Source organism: Notamacropus eugenii, chromosome 5, assembly GCF_028372415.1.
Source record: "Notamacropus eugenii isolate mMacEug1 chromosome 5, mMacEug1.pri_v2, whole genome shotgun sequence".
Lineage (NCBI taxonomy): Eukaryota > Metazoa > Chordata > Mammalia > Diprotodontia > Macropodidae > Notamacropus > Notamacropus eugenii.
The window spans coordinates 7,452,754-7,472,816 of NC_092876.1; the positions used below are offsets into that span (position 1 = coordinate 7,452,754).

Consider the following 20,063-nt stretch of genomic DNA (forward strand, 5'->3'; position numbering starts at 1 on the left):
TTAGGTCACATTTGAACTCACGTCCTCCTGACTCCAGGCTGGGGAATCTATCTGCTGCACCACCTAGCTGCCCCTCTCTCATTAACTGTTAACCAATCAGAGTTGATTTCTACTCTCAAGAATACCTACTGTTTCAAATGCATATAATCACTGAATGGATTCCATGAGGGGTCTTTGGGCTAAGAGAGATGGCCAAATGACCATCATTTTATTAATAATAAGCTGCTATTATTAATAAAATGATTAATTATCCAGAAACTATGTCTTTCAAACTTTTTAAAAGGAACACCAGGAAAATTTACTTTGACTTCTAGAGAAATTCTAGAATAAAAAGAAAGCTAGTTAAAGACATCTAGAAAAGGAGAAGATTATTCATGATGAAACATTTGTCTCCTCTACTTACAAAGAGGCGATGTTCCCAGAGTATAAATTGAAATATATTATTTTTGGACATGATCATTGGAAATATTCGTTATGACTCATTAAATATGTTTGTTACAACGGGTTTTTTTCTCTCTTTTCCACTGGAGAGAAATGTTTTTACTAATAGAAAAGTGAAATTTAAATTAAAAACAAAAGGAAAATCAAATTACAAGTAACCAGCACAACTCTGACAAGAAGAGGTCACACAAAACTGAAGTTATTTTCTGTTTTGACAAGGTTACAAAATAGGTATATGTTGAATAATCAATCAATAAAGATTTATAAAAGGATTGCTATTAGGGGCACTGTGATAATTACTGAATATACCAAAAAAAAGTGCAAACGGTCGCTGCATGTAGGGATTTATACTCTATTGCTACTGTAAATATGGTGAATGGTACAGAAAGTTTCTTAACTTTTAGCAAAAGAAACAGAACACTGTATACAGTAACAGTGATACTATAATGATAATTGGTTCAAGAGCAACTCTGAAAGCCAATTGAAGCATATTTTCCTCACTTTCTTTTTTTTGTTTTATTTTTTACAACCTGACAAATATAGAAATGATTTGTATTATTTCACACGTGTAATGGGCATTGTATTCCTTGCCTTCTCAATGGATGGGAGAGAGGTTAGATGGAATGAAAGAATTTTGAACTGAAAACAATTTCATAATTAGCAACAAAAAAGAAAAAAACAGCAAAGTATTTGATAAAGTATGGAATGCTTTGGAATTGTGGAATTGTGTAAAAGGTATTACTATGTCTACTGGAATGTATTGTTTTGTTGTTGTAGTTAAGTCATTGCAAGTGTGTCCAACTCTCCATCATCCCATTTGGGGGTTTATTGGCAAAGATACTGGACCACTTTGCCATTTCCTTCTCAACTCATTTTACAGATGTGGAGCTGAGGCAAACTGGGTTATTAGGTGGCTTGACCAACAACACACAGGTACTAAATGTCTGAGGCCAGATTTGAACTCAAATCCTTCTGACTCCAGACCCAGTCCTCTATCCATTGCACCACCTAGCTACCCAAAACATACATCATTGAAATGCAAATAGAATTGGTTAGATGACTGGACTCAAAGCAAAATCAGGAGTGATCTTAAATCAACTTGGAAGGAGATTTCCAGTGGATCTGTGTTTTGTCCTATATGTTTCTATATGTTTAACATTTTATGAATGAATAAGACAATGACATAGTTAGCATCCTTACCTAATCTGCAGAAAAAAAATAGCTCTCTCTCATCCTCTATCCCTTTTTCTCTGACTCTGTCTGCCTCTCTCTCTCTTTCTCTCTCTCTCTCTGACAAAAGCCAATAAGATCTTAAAAGGCCAGAATACTGATTTCAGTTTAAGAAGCTAGAATTCAGTAAGGATATATGTAAAATCTTATGCAAGTTCAAAAATGTATTTTCACAACTACCAACCTGGGGCACAATCCAGAAGTGAGTGAACTTTACTTTCACTTCTGGAATAATTTGAGAAAAAATACTTAGATAACAAGTTCTAGAGATCTACAAAAGCAAGAGATGATTTCACATGACACATGATGAAACATGCTGACCACCCTCCTGACAGAGCTGAGGTTACCAGAATAAAAGTTGAGACATATTATGTTTGGCTATTGCCAATGGAGAAGATTGCTTTGCTCCACTCTACATACCTGTTACCACAATTTTATTTTTCTCTCTTTTCCATTGGGGAGAAACAGACTTCAGCAGTATGAGCAAAAGGTTCCAGAATTTAAATGGACTGCTGTTCAATAGCAGTTGATCATGTGATGTGGCACCCAAATATGTCATGTGATCCTACTGAATTAGGAGGGGCACAACTATGAGGAATAAAGTGATAATTCTATTGCACTCTGCCCTTGTCAGATGAAATGTGAAATGCTGTGTTCACTTCTTAATGCCACAGTGCGGACTGGGCAAGCCACCAATATTAGGTCATTAAGGATGTGGACATATCCTGAGGCCAGAGAATGATACAAAGATATAGATAAATATTTCTACAACACATTGGTCACAAGTAAAAGTTGGCCCCACACTCTACAAAGGCACGAAAATGGAGATGTCATCCACTAGGATTAGCTGTTGACCCATCAGCCCAACAATTCAGTTCTTTCAGGATGGAAGTAAAAGTCTGTTTCCTCAGAGCATTTTCCACTGAACTAAATTTAGCTCTCCAAATTTTGTCAGGAATGAAATACAATTTAACTATATTTCGTGAATGAAATATAGTTCCCCAAAGAAAAGTAACTGAATTGAGTTACCTCAAAGTGTCTCTTCAGAGCATCTCTAAGGTGGCAGGTGGAATCATGGTTGGTCTTTGAATTGATTGAAGCTCTTAACTCTTTGTCAGTATACTCTTAAGATTTAAATGACCTTTAATTGACTTTTAATTTAATTTTTGACTTAATGACCTTTAATGACATTTAAATGGCAGACTACATATACGGTATACTGGAAGAAGGTAACAAGATACCCAGACTTGCATTCTGTTCGGGATACATGTTCTTGCCTCTATACCTTAGGTTTGCTTTATATTTTGTTTTCTTTTTGTCTTTAAAATAAGAACAATACGGAACAGCTAGGTGGGACAATGGATAGAGCATTGGCCTAGAGTCAGGAAGACCTGAGTTCCAATCCAGACTCAGACACTTGACACTTACTAGCTGTGTGACCCTAAGCAAGTCACTGAACTTCAACTGCCTTGCCAAAAAAATGAGAATAATAATACACAAGTTAAATTACAGGATTATGATGGAGAAATTCCAATACAAAAGAGGAAGTACTATAGAAATGGGAATCATTTGTTCAAATCCTTTTCTTCCTTTTCCTCTTTTTTCTCCTCTTTCTCTCTCCTTCTACTTCTTTATTCTTCCCCACACTAGTAATGCCATCATCATCATCATTCTTTTCTCTTCCGGTTGTGCCTCGTCTCCTCTTCCTTTTCTTTTCCTCCAGTTTTGTTTCTTTTTTCTTCTTTTCTTTCCTTCACTTTCCTCTGCTTCTCTTACTTTTTTTATCTGCTTTTTTCCTTTCTTTTACTGCCATTTTCTTCTCCTCATATTTGTTCACTTTCTTCTTTTATCCTTCAACCTCTATCATCACACTAGTTATACAATCTGATGCTGGATATTATATTTCTGGCTGCAAGGAGTTCCAGATCCCCCAGGCAAACAAAGCTGAGTCCTTACTCCTTAAGTCTGCAGATGATGAAGACATCCACAACTTCAGTAGAAGAGAATGCTCCGCTCAGTGCAGTAGGAAGAGACATGAAACAGCTCAGTGGGACCTTGCTACCATGTTGGCATCAGGCACAAGAAGAGAAACATCTATTTCTTCTTATGACTTTGTTCCTAGAGGAAGGAAAACCACTTTAGGGCAAGGACTGTTTGGATTGTTTTTCTTAAAATCCCCAGAAGCTGCTTGTAGAATTTAGGATTAAAAATTAGAGCCATAATTTCATTGGTATAAAGTACTCTTCATTGGGAAAATTTCTTCTGCCAGGGCAATAGTAAGTTGTTAATAAACCCTTAGTTTATCGAATTCCTGTTCTAAACTTAAGTGATTCATTTCATGATATCACTGATCTTTAACCTATAAAAAAAACATGGCGTTTCTGTCACTGAAGAAGAATTGTGTGGTCCTTTGTTTCAAGTACAGAATTGAAATCTGATGTTCCTGGTCCAGAATTAGGCAAGCAGAGAACTGAGGGGCTGGTTAACGGAGTGACAAAAATAAGTCAGTATGGGTTCTTCTGCAGCAGTATTTGTGACAAATCTCAATCCCACTCATTTGTTTGGGCTCTTTTTCAGGCAATAACTGCTAGAAAAATCTCTGTGTGCTGCTGGACAACTAATAAAAAAGTTGTCAGACTCACATCAGAGAAAAATGCTCTGGGAGTACGCCTAGGTTTCAGGGCTGTCTGGCTTGAGGATGTGAGGGACAGAAGTCTGAAATTATATACACCTTAGCCATTCATCCATTACCACTTTGTGACCTTGTCACATCCCACAGACTGCTCTGAGGCAATTCACACAAGTCTAGAATCACTGCAAGAGCAAAACTTCCTTCATGACTTTTGACCTGCCAGAAGGTTCCCCTGCCTCTTGGGGTTCCTATTCACTTTATCTCAATGAAGAGTGCTTGGGGCACAGGAGTTGGGAAGGAGGAGTGAGAAAAACAAGTTTTCCTTCAGTCTCAAGGACACAGGTGCAGAGCCCCAAGCAGTGATGGTCCCCAGAGTCCCTCAGGGACTGAGTTCTCTCTGTCTGGATGGGGGATAGCAGACACAGAATACTATCTATAAACACTCATAAAGGCACTTGCAGTGATCTCAGTCAAAGCTATCCCTCATAAATACACCCTGACTTCACCAGCAATTCTCCTATCTTGAACATGGGTCAGATTCACACTGCATTGGGTCTCCACAAGTGTGAGAGGCAGAGCCAAGCTTGAGCAGCTGCTCAGGGAAGAGACAGTTCATCTGCAGGAGAGTTTCCCCACTCCAAGCCACCTGAAGCTGCTACAGGTGCCGCTGCCCTTCTTCATCCACAGCATACCCCAAACTTGGCTAGAAGGCAGGGGGACCTTGGCTATAATCTGGAGATCAGTGTCCCTGATGTTTTCCCTGCTTTTTTTGTGTCTGCTTCTGAAGCTGAGAGGCTCCTTGTGTGTGGAAAAATGGACCCCCTGCTGCCTGGAGAGGACTTTCAACCCCACATACTACAGAGATGGGGATGTTGTTGTTGGAGGGTTTTTTCCTCTACTCATGTACACGTTGAGCAAATTTCCATATTGGAAAATGTTTTGGGAACACCCAAAACACATTTTTAAAGAATACCAGTAAGTACTTATTCTATTTCTTAATTACCTTTTTTTTTTTCTCTATCACAGCCAATCTCCCAAAGGAAAAAGAAAAGAAAATACCTGTAACAATTAAGTATATTCATTCAAAACATGTTCCAGTGCTGGCGATATTGAAAAATGAGTGTATGTCCATCACCTTTCTATAATGAAGTGGATACACTCTTCATACTCTGGAAACATTGCTGCTGATTGCATTGTGGAGAGTTCTAAAGTCTTTTGGAGTTGTTGGTAGGATAATATTTCCATTAAAAAAATAATAGGTTTCCTGGTTTTTCTATCTTCATACACAGCAATTCACACAACACTTCCGATGTTTCTCTAAAGTCATCTTTTCTCACTTGCAGCAACACAATTACATTCCATTATATTCATACACCATAATTTGTTCAACCACTCCCTAATCAGTGGGCAGTCCCTTCATCACCAGATCTTTGCCAAGCAAAAAAGAGTTGCTTTATGTATTTCTTAACATATACGTCCTTTTCCTCTTTCTTTTTAAGTCTTTGAGGGATTGCTTGGTCAGAATATATGAAAAATAGAGTAACCTTTTGGCCATAGATATAAATTGCTTTTCAGAATGTCCACACAAATCCACAGCTCAACAATAGCACATCAATATGACTGTAACCTACCACTCCCTCCCACATTTGACTTTTTTTTAAATTTTGCCAATTGGATACAGATGAGCTGGAAAATTAGTGTTAGGTTTATTTGCATTTACTTAATCGTTAGCTATTTGAAGGATTTTCCAGATGACTAGCAAAAGACTGAATTTCTTACTTTTGAGAACTCCCTGTTTAAATCATTTGGCAGTTCATTGACTAGAAAATGACTCATTTTTACAAATATGAATCAATTCCTGATATAGCTTGGAAATAAGACCTTTTAATAGAGAAATACAATGCAAAGACTTTAACAGTTAACTTTCTCCCCTCTAATGTTAGCTGCATAGGATTATGTTGGGAATGGGAACATTTTTATATAATTTTTATATCTTATATAATCAAATTTTATGTAATCCAAAATTTCCATTTTTTCCCTTTAATCTTCTCTATTCCTTATTCTATCATGAACTCTTCTCCAATTCATAAGGATGAAAAGAAATTTCTTCCTTATGCCTCCAATTTCTTTGTGATATTTGTAACTATATTTAGGATATATATCCATTTGAGATTATATTAGGATACAGTTTGATCTGATAATTTGTACCTAATTTTCTACCAACCTAATGTCTAGTTGTTATTTGTGTTATTATTTCTTTTTTAAAACATTTTACTGAATTGCTTTACTTTTTCAAAATTCATTTCTTGATTATCTGAAGAATTTTGATAGTTCTTGTAGTAGTTCCTTGTAATTTCTGGAGATGACTTGGCAGTTGATAGAGAGCCATTGTCCTGCAGTAAGGGTGCGGATAAAGCTAGGCGGGCGCGTGGGGGAGAATCTCTACTATTGTCTCTGAGTCCCTGAGGCCAGATAGTGGTAGGTTAGCAGAAGCCTTGGCATCTAAGTCAGTGGTAATAATAGAGTAAAATATTCAGAGTATAACAATAGGGTTAGAACAGTGGCAAAAAAGGGAGCTGTCACCGTACACGGAGCAAGAAGCACTGAGCCACTAAGATTGTATCTTCATATGGCTGAGGATATTCTCCTTTTGAAACCATCAGTTCTTGTTCAGGGGGCGGGGAGAATCAGAAATATTCCTTGTCCCTGACAATCTCCCTCCCACTGCAGGTGGCTGCCCAAACACTACTATCAGGTCCTGGCCTTAAGGTTTGCTGTGGAAGAGATCAACAAGAACCCCATTCTATTACCCAACAGAACCCTGGGATTCCACATCTACAATGCCTATCACAGTGATGAAATGACCCTGGAGAGTTCCCTCATGTGGCTGTCAGGCCAGGGACAGACCATCCCAAATTACTGCTGTGAGAGGCAGGGCAAGTCTGTAGCGGTCATTGGAGGAGCCACTTCTGAACTGACCATCACCACTGGAACCCTGCTGGAGCTCTATAAGTTCCCACAGGTAGGGAAATCATCGGTTCTCTTCATCCTCTCTGGTTGGAGGGCAGAGGTAGGCCTCTGAGGTTCTGCCACTTGAAATACAAACTCCAAGTAGCTTGGGGGAATTCTGGTGTCCAATATATCTTCCAGGGGGTTCTCAGACAAAAAAAAGAAAACCCAGAGACTGAGGGGATCAGAATGCTTCCCTTATTCAGAACTAGTAGCAAGCAGCCTATTCTGACCAACAACACTTTTGAAATAATTCAATTGAATTCTGCAAGTATTTATTAAGCTTCTAATATTTGCAAGGTCCACTCCTCTAGGCTGCTGCTACTAAGAAGGAAAAAGTCAGAAATCATTCACATGCTTTCAGCAAGGGTAGGTTTTATGGAGGAGATGAGACCTTCAAAGGCCTAGATGATCAAAAGTACTTTGACAAGCAGTCATGAAGAATGAATCCATTCTAGGTACAAGACGATGAAGACAGTAGGTTGAGATGGGTGGGAGGGAAAATCTTTGCTACATGAACTTGTTGAACTTACAAAAGTTCATGTTTGCTTCCTATTCAGATCAGCTATGGTCTCTTCGATCCAATCTTGAATGACCCAGTCCAGTTTGCTTCTGTCTATCAGATGGCCCCCAGGGACACATTTCTTCCCCTTGGCATGGTCAGACTGATGCTCCATTTCAAGTGGACCTGGGTGGGACTGGTTACCTCAGATGATTCAAGAGGTCAGAAATTCCTCAGGAACCTTCAAGAAGAAATGGTCAGACATGGTGTCTGTGTAGCCTTTATAGAGAAGATCATCACTGGACAGTCACTGGATGTGCAGTGGTATCAACTTTTTATGGAGAGAATGTTATTTTATACAGCCAAAGTGATTGTTATTTATGGAGATACAAATTCACTACTTAGCCATATGTTTACCAAGAATCCTTATCACATTCTTAGAAAATTGTGGATCACCAGCAGTCACTGGGATATTGCAAAGAAACCTGGTTATTACTATTTTGGTCATTTCAATGGGGCTCTGGTACTTTCAGATCAGACAAGTCAGATTCCTGGGTTCAAACATTTTCTGAAAACCATTAACCCTAACAAGTACCCAGAGGATATTTTCCTTAGGAACTTCTGGAATGCAGCTTTTGGATGTACATATAAACATGGAAAGGTAGATGGAGGGGTGTGTTCACCAAATGCTTCCTTGGACACACTACATTGGAGTTATTTAGACATCGCTATGCCTGCCCAGAGTTATGCCGTCTACACTGCTGTGTATGCTGTGGCCTGGGCTCTTCATGAAATGTTCTTGCTGAGATCAGAAGTGGAACCCAATAGAGAAGGAGAGAACAAGGTTGATTACCCCTGGAAGGTAAGGGCCCCCTATAAGCACTGATGTCCAAATTATTGACTATGGGAACTGTCATGTTCTGAAAAGGGAAAAGGGTTTAGTAACTCAGCTCACCTCATTTTTCAGTGACAAAACCCTTACACAGCAGACAGGTAGATTCAGGGCATAGTGTTTCATTTCTCATCTTTATAGCATTGTGATCATTTCAGATCCATGTGATAGGATGGAGAAGTGAGAATCCAGGTCACCTGTTTCCTGCCTATCTTTGACCAGGAAGATATCATGGGAAAGGGAGGACTATTAACTCTACAGTGTCCATGTCTCCACTGGGGTCTAAGGAAGTCAGAGGCAAGCATCTCTCCATTTCCTGAAACCCTTAGATACGCCACAGCAGCATGGTGCAATGGATAGAGCCCTGGTTCTGAAGCCAGAGGATCAGGTTCCATATCCTGCCTCTGAAACTTCCTACCCAGGTGCCATTGACCAAGATCCTTGATCTCCCTAGACTTTATCTAGAAATAAAAAAGCTGGACTCAGTGGCCTAGATGTAAACCTTCAAATGGGATATTTAGTCTCAAAACAAAGATTTCTGTAGTGGCTTTTCTAAAACATAAGCCCCTTGAGAGTAGGAATTTCTCTTTTTTTTGTCTTTAGTCTCAAGCACTAGCATGATGCTGTCCTCTTAGATTCCCGTATGTCCTAGCTCCAATTCATCACTTACAGAGCTGCCAATAAATTAACAAATAGGCATTTATAATGGTCCTATTAGTTGACAAATAATATGATATGCAATGGAGATATGAAAACAAAGATGAAAAAAAACTTACTCTCAGGAACCTAATGATGGAAGAGACAACATGTGTGTGTGGATGTGTATAAACATTTCCATACACATATATGCATATATACATATATTTACTTCCATATATATTTGTTCATATACACACATACGTGCATATTTGTATGTGGGCCAGGTAAGTGGTGCAGTGGATAGAGCACCAATGCAGGAGTCAGGAGGACCTGAGTTCAAATCTCACCTCAGACACTTGCCACTCACTAGCTGTGTGACCTTGGGCAACTCACTTAACTGCAGTTGCCTCATCATGAGTTCATCTCCAGTCATCCTGATGAATATCTGGCCACTGGATTCAAATGGCTCTGGAGGAAATGTGAGGCTACTTACCTGCACAGCCCTCCCTCACTCAAAACAAAGTCATGTGCAAGTCATATCATTATTTCTCGGATGGCATGATCTTTTTCAGCAATGAAGGATGAACACATACAGTATTTGGGTGCACATATGTATGTATATACATATACATGTGTGAATATAAAAGCATGTTCATATGTGTGTACCTGTATATGTATATATGCATATGTAAATATATGTGCTTGTAGATAGACAGCCAGATGGAAAGACAGAGAGGCAGACAGACAGACAGACAGACAGGCAGACAGACAGGCAGACAGATAAGATAGGTAGATGGATAGATAGACAGACAGACAGAGACAGAGAGAGAGAGAAAGAGAGAGAGAGAGACAGAGAGACAGAGAGAGACAGAGACAGAGAGACAGAGAGACAGCGACAGAGACAGAGAGATGACATAATGAATTCCTGGAATCAGGAGGGTTTATCTTCCTGAGTTCAAATGTGGTTTCACACACTTAGTGGCTGCGTGAACCTGGATAGTACATTTAATACTGTTTACCTCATTTTTCTAATCTGTCAAATGAGCTAGAGAATGAAACAGCAAACCACTCCTGTATCTTTGCCAAGAAAACTCTAAACAGGAAACAAAAAGTCAGACATAACAGAAATGATTGACCAAAAATAAAGTGTGTACAGATAGGCAATGTTTAGGATGTGCTGGAGGATTAGCATCTCTGATGTGAGGACTTGGGGAGTCCTTTTCATCTCTCTTCATCCATCTTTGGTGTACACCTAATTCAACAAATTCTCATCTCTCACTCCAAGAAACTGTAGCATGGGCAAAAGTCACTACCCAGGAATCATCTGGCTTGACAGGCTAAATAAGGCTGAGAATAACCAACAGACCTGGAACTTCTTATTGAGTTATGAGATAATCTATCCCAATCATGCAAATACTTTCCCTAGGTGATTGCGTGGATTGAAACAATTTGGTTCAACATTCAGAAAGTCAGCTGAACCAGGAACTGTGGATCACTTTGAGCTTGGTTATGCAAATGTCATCCACTGCATCCTGGGCCATACCAGTCATCTTGACCTCTGTCCTGTCACTAGACTTCAATGACTGAGGATGAGAAAGTGAGACAGATGACTCTGGATAAATCTACTTCATTTACATCCAATTCATGCACAAGTTAAAACATCACCCATGATGTCTTCAAAAAGTAAAAGGACAAAACAACATATACACAAAACATATATGTCCTACATTTATGTGTGTGTATATATATATGTGCAACATGTATATATACATAAAGAAATATAAAAATATGTAACACAAAACTACTCTCAAAAACGTCTCACGATGTCACTCCCTTGAACAAACATGATGTTGCACTCTTGGTCAAGAACCATTGATGGCTCCCTATAGGCTCTAAAAGAAAATAAAAACTCCTCAGCTTGGAATTGAAAGTCCACTCTCCAATTTCGGCTTTCCAAGCTAATGACACACAATACCTCTAATGTATTATATGTTTCAACAAAACTAGCATGCTGGCTGTTCTAGGATTAGTTCTCGCAACTCCATGCCTTTGTATAGGCCCCTAAGGCTGAAATATACCTATAGCTCACCTCAGCCTCCTAGAATCTCCAGCTTCCTTACAGACTCTGTTTATATACTACCACTTTAAAAAGCTTTTCTGAATTCCTTTATCAAACGTTAAACATACTTGGCACAGTGCTGGCAAGGAGTAGGTGCTATGGAAATCCCCTTTCTATTGGCTAGTGTTTTCCTCCTCCTATAATTACACTGGATTTACTTTTCTGTTTCAATGTTGCATCCTCCAATAGAATGTAAGATTTTTAGGGGCAGATAGACTTTATGTTCATTTTCTACCTCCAAGACCTAGCAAACACTGAGCACTTATAAACACTTGTTGGATTCCATTGGAACCTGGAGAAAAAGGCCAGAAAGGTGCCCCCAGATTGATGAGTGGAAATGGGAAAGGAGAAACAGAATGAGAGCTTGCCATGAAGGTTTACAAGAAGTGGACACTGCAGATCTCCTCCCTGGAGTTATTCAGCATGCTTCCAATGGAAGACTAGAAGGTTGAGCCAAATATCAATCTGGAAACAGAAAGTTTTGATAAGGAAATTCAGAAAGGATTTTTGTAAGGGGTGGCATATAAATAATATGTATGGAAGTTAGAGATTCTAGAAGGCAGAGGTGAGCTACAAGTATGTTTCAGCCATAGGAGTCTATGAATGGAATTGGGTGAACTAATCCTAAATTCCTAGAACAGCCAGCATGCTAGTTTTGTTGGAACATATAATGCATTAGAGGTATTGTATGAAATTAGCTGTTTCTCCTTTCCCAACTCCACTCTCATCAAACTGGGGACACCTTTCTTGCCTTTTTGTCCAGTTTCAAAACTCCCTATTTCCAGACTGAGATTTGGTCCAACCTTCTAGTCTGGATCTTGGTTGTGTTAGCCTAGTTTTGTGACACTTAAAAAACTTCAGCATTCTATTCCTATCCAAATCATTCAGAAAAGTGTTACCATAGAATCTAGCACCCATCTCTGAGATATTTCTAATGGAGAATTTCTACCCAACGTTCTTCACTTTTAGCTCCACTCCTTTCTGAAGAACATCCAGTTTAAGGACAGTTCGGGGAACCAAGTGGTCTTGGATAAGAAGAAGCACTCAGTGGCGAACTATGATATTCTCAACTATGTGGCCTTTGGTAATGATACCGAAGTTTTGGTGAAAGTGGGAGAGTTTATTCCTCGGGCTCCTCTCAGCCAAGATTTCACCATCCATGAGAAGTCAATACAATGGCCCGAGTTTGGCAAAAAGGTGAATAATAATTGAAATGTTGGTTTTGTGAAAGATGTAAACATTAAGAATATAGCACTTCAGAATAGTCACTATTTCATACTGTGGGCAAATGACACAAAGCCTGCCTGAAGGGAGCAACTTGCCAATTGGGTGTTTTATGTCAGAGTCAGTTGAGCTGAAGTAAAGACAAGGGCACTGGGATATATTCTCCTTTGTGTGGAGAGCCCAAGTGACAGAGAGACTTCCCCACTGGACAGCGAGGGGAGCAGGAGAATCCATCTGGTCCATGGCACCCAGGGTAAAAGGAAGTAGGAGTATTCAGGAACTTCCTATTTGAACTAATAATCCTTGGTCATTTGTTGCTAAGCACAGTCAAGTGTCTATGCTTCTGTAGCCATCTGAGCGATATGAAGGCTCTAAATCTTTTGAAACCCTGGAACAAAATCATGGATTATCCACTTCCTAGCTCTAGGTTCCATGAATGGGAATAATGTTTTCTCCTTTTACGTCAGACCATGTCACATATTTATAAATATGCCAGCTCCCTCTACTACAGGGATCTCTTTACTTCTACAGACAATGTCACAATCAAAAGACAATATACACAGTCAGCAAAGCAAGTGTTGACAGACCTAGGATGTTAGTATCAAGGAATAGACAAAAGTACTGAATCAAGTCGGTAGAAACAGTTTAGTCACTGTCAGATTTTATGTTGATGATGCTAAACAGTTCAGAGAATGGAAGTTTTGATAAACTTGGATGATCTTTAGGGCTGAGGGAGTGATTGATCATTTTTATCATAACAAACAATTCCAAGCAGAAAACTAGGACAGAATTTTTACAACTACTATCTCTGATAAAGGACTTATTTCTAAAATATAGAGAGAACTGAGTCAAATTTACAAGAATACAAGTCATTCTCCAATTGGTAAAAGGTCAAAGGATATGAACAGGCAGTTTTCAGAGGAAGAAATTAAAGCTATTTATAGTCTTATAAAAAATGCTCTAAATCACTATTGATTAGAGAAACGCCAATCAAAACAACTCTGAATTATGACATCACACTTATCAGATAGGCGAGCATGACAAAGCAGGACGATGTTAATCTTGGAGAAGGTGTGGGAAAATTGGAACACTAATTCATAGTTGGTAAAGTTGTGAGTTGATCCAACCATGCAGAAGAGCAATTTGGAACTAAGCATAAAGAGCTTTAAAAAATGTGCATTCCCTTTGACCCAACAATACTACTTCTAGTGCTGCATCTCAAAGAGACCACAAAAATGGGGAAAGCATTCACAAGTACAAAAATATTTATGACAGCTGTTCTTGTGGTGGCTAAGAACTAGAAACTGAGGAGATGCCCATCAAATTGAGAATAGCCAAACAAGTTGTTGTATATGAATAAAATGGAATATTATTGTCCTATAAGAAATGAAGAACAGGTAGACTTCAAAAAAACCTGGAAAGATTTATATGAATTGATGCTGAGTGAGGTGAACAGAACTAGGAGAACCCTGTATGCAGTTACAGCCACAGAGAGCAACGAGTGACTGATAAGACTTAGCTCTTCTCAAAAATTGCAAGAACTTCAAACAATTCCAAGAGACTGACAATGGAAAATACCATCCACATCCAGAAAAAGAAACATGAAGTTTGAATGCAGATTGAGGCAGACTTTTCTTGGTTTGGTTTTGTTTATGTGGTTTTTTTTTTCTCGTGGTTACTCTCATTCATTGTAATTCTTCTGAACAGCATGATTAATATGAAAATATTTTTAACAGGAGTGTTTAATAGGAAATATGTAGAACCTATATTGGATTGCATACCATCTTAAGGAGGGGGAAGGAAGGGAGGGGGCAAAAATTTAAAACTTGTGAAAGTGACTGATGAAAACTAAAAATAAATACATTAGCTTGAAAATTCGATACCAAAAACTAAAACAAAATAAATTGTTTATTAAGACTATTTAAAATAACACTAAATTAGATTTTTGCTTCTCTTTGTATCCCCAGTGCTTAGCACAGTTTCTGGCACATAATAAGCACCGACTGACTGAGTAGCCAGGTACAATTGTGTTTTAAATATGTTACCTAATGTATCGGTGGCACAATAAATTTTGAGAATGGCATGGATAATGAAAATATAAAAAATTCTCTCCTTACTCATTTAGATATTGATGGATTTGTGCAAAATCAATTTGTTAAGGAATTTATATTTGCCGATTTCTGGGTTGGGTGTTGGGGGAGATACAAAGGTAATAACAGTATCTTCCAAATGTCATTCCTCTCTCTATGATTTGTAGATTATATTTTAGACAAAAAAATGAGTTCAATAATAAGTGCACTGAAATCTTGGTTGGAGAAATGTCAAGCTTAAGGCTAATATTAGGTTCCCTCCCTGACTTCTTTGCCATGGATTCTCCCTTCTCTGACACAGTTCAGCCCTGACTTTGCTCCTGAGAAGGATGCTGGAATAAAAAGCCTGTTCCAATATCTCTACCTTCAGACCCTCAGAATCTTTAGTTCTGAAACAAATGCATTCTTATACATGAATTTCTTTGGTTATTGACAAGTATCTCAAAGGATGCCTTTAACTCCTTCAAGGAAGTAGATTGATCCCGTTCTGATTGAATCAATTAAAAAAATGATCTTACTTAGTAAAGGTGATCACTTTTAAGTAGGAGGAATAATTAATGAAGAAATGCCCTGGGAGGAGAGACAGAGAGGCAGAGTCAGACAGAGAAACAGAGAGAAAGAGAGAGAGAGAGAGAGAGAGAGAGAGAGAGAGAGAGAGAGAGAGAGAGAGAGAGAGAGTATTACAATAATTGTTCTCCTGAAGAAATCCACCAGAGTGCATTTGGCAAAGATCAAATTCCCAAATCTCAGAGAAAATTCTTCAAGGACTTGAGCAGTCATTGAGCAGTCAAAGGACCATTATACTTTTTTAAGACTTTGAATACTTCCTTGTGTAGCCTCCTCTCTCCAGATGCAGTAAAAGCTGTGGCCCTGGATTCCAGATAAAAGCCAAGGAGGGAAAACCCATCTGCTGTTTTGACTGTACCCCTTGCCCACAGGGGCAGATTTCCAATCAGACAGGTAAGTCTATGTAGATACTCTCCTATTTCCTCACCAAACACAGATCCAGGGAAACTAGAGAAATCCCAGGTCACATTTAGGCAATGAAAATTTTCTTCTTATGGAACATGATGTCTAGGGACCATGGAAAGCTCATACAGGAAAGATCAGAAAAAAAATCAAACAGATTGAAGGCCCAACTGATCGATATTAAAGAGAGTTTGTGGATTTCAGGTCCACCAAATTGGGAATTTCTTGCCCAATTTCACTGGGACACCATGGTCCAGGGATAGACTTTTGGAAAGATTGCCTATTGTCAACGATCACAAAATACAACTACTTTGTTCTAGTATTATAGAAGAGAAAGGTAAAGTGACCAGTTTTACTCATGGAACTATTCAAGAGAGCTAGTACTTCTGAGTTGTCACACTGAACTGAAATTCATTGCATTTTTCAATTCATCTCAACTTTCTTTCCTAGATGTTTACTTAATATGTTTAACAATGAATACCAAATAGACAGCCTCATCACTCACTCAGGAAATTCCTTCCCTTTTGAATGACCAGTGACTCGCTTCATGCCCATATTTCCACCCATTCAACATAAAACTCTGATCTTTAGGAAGATGCAAATATATTTTGAAGAGAAAATTTCATATGACAAAGCTAACTAGGCACAACTTTGAAAAATCGGTAGTAATGCTACAAAAGAAGGAGTAATATATTCTGTGGAAGAAATCTAACTGCATAGCAATGCCTCTGTGAAAAAGTTCTTACAATAATCATTGATGAGTAAAGGAAGTCTTTTGGAAAATGTTTTCTCCTCAGCAGGGAGTCAGTGAAAGCAGTAGGTTTTGAAGGGCGTCTCCTGAGCATGGCTCAAAGGTTAACTGGACATTGCTATCCTCACCAAAAATAGAAAGAGTTGAGGAGGGTCCTGCCCAGAACACAAGAGAAAGAAAGTTTTTATCCTAGAACTACCACACATCCTGTCCCTCCTCCGTTGTTCCTTTAATAATTGAAAACAATATCTCATGAGATTTTGATCTGTTAATGAAGGGAAATAGTGCTGGGTTCTAATAAATTAAAGGACTCTGAGAACCATTACATCTGAAAATTGGAAGGCACTCAGCAGCCATCAGTTCCTCAATATCACATACCCAACAAGGGGTTATCCAAGTTCTACTTAAAGACCCCCAAGAAGGGATACCCCACCATTTCCAGGAAGCCCTGCCCATTTCTACACCACACTCACCATTGAAGAGCTGTCCGTGACATACAGCCTACAGCTGTCTCTCCTCAGTTCTCAGCTATCTCTGGTTTTCACACAGGGAAACAAACAGAGCAAGTCTGGTCTGCCCTCCATATGACAGTCCTTTACACATACATGGTGATGGATGTCTTGTCCCTTCAGAATCTTCTCCAGGCCAATGATGCCAGTTCTTTTCATCAACATTCCTAGAATACTCCAAATTGTTTTCTCTCAAAGAAACTTAAGAACCATGTTGGTTAAGCCCTCAAAATATGACGTCAACAACTACATGTACAGAGACATGCCATCATCAATAGACTAAGCACCACCAGAAATGGCAAAGGAAACAAGATCTTTAAAAGTTGTAGGACTTGTATCTCCACACACAATTCCAGAAGAAATCTATAAAGGCTAATGTATTCAGGGCAATCAGGGAGTCATTTTCCTTTGAGAAGGGATTACAAAGAAGAGAGAGTTCCAAGCTGAAGAGATGGACCCTTAAAATTGTGGTTGTGACCCAGGTAGAGTAAATCAAGTCAGCAACACTTTCTGACACACTGCTGTCAAATTTGTAGTAATAATAAGAGTAATAACAATTGGCGGTGGTAACTTTGTTTATAAAGGACTCTAAGAATGATGCTCAAAATACCTAGCCTTTCTATAGATGTTTAAGGCTTGGAAAACACTTTTCATTTGTTCATTCGTTACTCATAATAATTTTGTGAGAGAGGTACAATTATTATCAACATTTTAGAGATGATGAATTGAGATCGAAAGAAATTAACTGACCCAAGATCACAAAGCCACAGGGTGTCTGAGACTGCATTCAAACTCAGGTCTTCCAAATCCCATGCTCTGTCCACTGCCACTAGATTCTGATTCCCATGGGACCAGATGGAGCAATTTGTGTCATTGTAACGGTGATATTTTAGCCCTTTGATAGGAAAGCTTTACTGAGGCTCACCTATTGAGATCTTGCATGTTCTCTTCAGACACAGATCAATGCATGAAATGCCCTGAAGATCAATATCCCAACAGGCAGAGGGATCAGTGCCTCCCCAAAATGGTGACCTTCCTGGACTATGAAGAACCCTTGGGCATGACTTTGGCCTCTGTAGCTGTTGGCCTCTCTCTCCTCACAGCTCTAGTTCTCTGGGTCTTTGTGAAGCACCAAAACACCCCCATAGTCAGAGCCAATAACAGGGATCTCAGCTACATTCTCCTCATCTCCCTTACCCTCTGTTTCCTCTGCTCTCTACTCTTCATTGGCCGCCCAACTGCCACCACTTGCCTCTTACGACAAACAACATTTGGAGTCCTGTTCACAGTAGCCATCTCCTCTGTTTTGGCCAAAACAAACACTGTGGTCCTGGCCTTCAGAGCCACAAGGCCAGGCAGCAGCAGCAGGAAATGGCTCAGATCCAGAGCACCCATTTCACTTGTTCTTTTTTGCACCTTGATTCAAGTCATGCTCTGTGGAATCTGGTTGCTGCTCTCTCCCCCATTCCCACAGACAGACACACACTCTGACTATGAGTACATCATCCTGGAGTGCAATGAGGGCTCTCTCATTGCCTTCTACTTTGTCCTGGGCTTCATGGGATTCTTGGCCCTGGGGAGCTTCACTGTGGCTTTTCTAGTTAGAAATCTCCCTGACACCTTCAATGAAGCCAAGTTCATCACCTTCAGCATGCTGGTCTTCTGCAGTGTCTGGGTCTCCTTCCTCCCCACGTACCAGAGCACCAAGGGGAAGATGATGGTGGCCGTGGAGGTCTTCTCCATCTTGAGCTCCAGTGCTGGCTTGCTAGGCTGCATCTTCATACCCAAATGCTATGTGATCCTTCTTCAGCCACAGAAGAACACCAAGAAAACTTGGAAGAATAAGTCCAATTCCTGAGTCTAGATTCATTCTGAAATGTTCTGCAGGACTCCCACTCATGAGATTTTTAACAATTAACACAAATTAATCTTACATTCATAATGTCCCAGTGAAACCTATTGAATTTCTACACTCTGCTGAAGAAGAGCTTCTTCTCTGTTCCACTATTTTCATCAGGTCCCAAGTTCGTGGATGTGATGTGGCCGTCTTTCATAGCTAATACTCCTCCCCCCCGACATTTGATCCATCTATGACTTATAGAAATTCTCCCAAGATTTCTGCATGAACGATGCCTTCCTTTCAATTTCCTCAATCATAACATTTGTCATACCGCTCTTCAACTTGTGATTTAGTAACTGAGAGCCCACTTTTTGTTTTCCTTTATTCTCTCTATATTTTCTATCTTATCTGAAAGTAAGATTAAAGATTTACTTTCATTGAATATATTTTGCTTCAATAATTCATTTTCGTAATACCGATGATTTTTTTTCTTGGTTTTAATCCTAGCTCCTTTGAACTATGGAACATCATATTTCAAGCCCTCTGAGCCTTTGACATAGAAGCTCCTAAATATTGTGTTACCCTGATTGGGTTTCCACAGTGTTGAATTGGTTCTTTCTGGCTGCTTGCAATATTTTCTCCTTGATCTGAGAACTCTGAAATTTGCCTTTAATATTCCTTAGAGTTTTCCTTTGGGGATATCTTTCAGAATTGATGAGTGGAGGCTTTCCATTTTTATTTTATCCTCTCATTCCAGAAGATCAGGGCAGTTTTCCTTGATAATTTCCTGAAAATTATATTTAGGCTTTTCTTATCATAATTTTGAGATTGATCAATATTTTTTAAATTATCTCTCCTGCATCTATTTTCAATCAACTGTTTTTCCAATGAGATATTTTCATAATGAGTTCTATTTTTTCATTCTTTTGGTTTTGTTTTATAATGTCTTGATTTCTCAGCGAGTCACTAACTTCCATTTCCCCCATTCTAATTATTGAGGAATTATTTCCTTCAGTGAGTTTTTGGACCACCTTTTCCATTTGGCCAATTTTGCTTCTTAAGAAATTCTTCTCCTCACTGACCTTTTGGACCTCTTTAGTTATTTGATCTATTTTTAAGATGTTATATTCTTCTGGATTTTTTGGGGGGGTCTCCTTTATTTAGTACGTGATAAACTCATTTTTTCATATTTTTCTTGCATCATTCTCATTTTTCT

General features: G+C 39.0%; 1 protein-coding gene across 1 annotated transcript; it reads left to right on the plus strand.

The window, feature by feature from the left end:
* The first annotated feature begins 5,054 nt into the window (after positions 1 to 5,054).
* Positions 5,055 to 18,994, plus strand: LOC140508276 (vomeronasal type-2 receptor 26-like). The gene is made up of 6 exons (XM_072616079.1): positions 5,055 to 5,278; positions 7,034 to 7,325; positions 7,873 to 8,676; positions 12,434 to 12,661; positions 15,615 to 15,738; positions 17,961 to 18,994. The coding sequence occupies exons 1-6, from the start codon at positions 5,055 to 5,057 to the stop codon at positions 18,863 to 18,865; spliced, it is 2,577 nt and encodes an 858-aa protein (XP_072472180.1). The 3' UTR covers positions 18,866 to 18,994.
* The last annotated feature ends 1,069 nt before the right edge of the window (positions 18,995 to 20,063 follow it).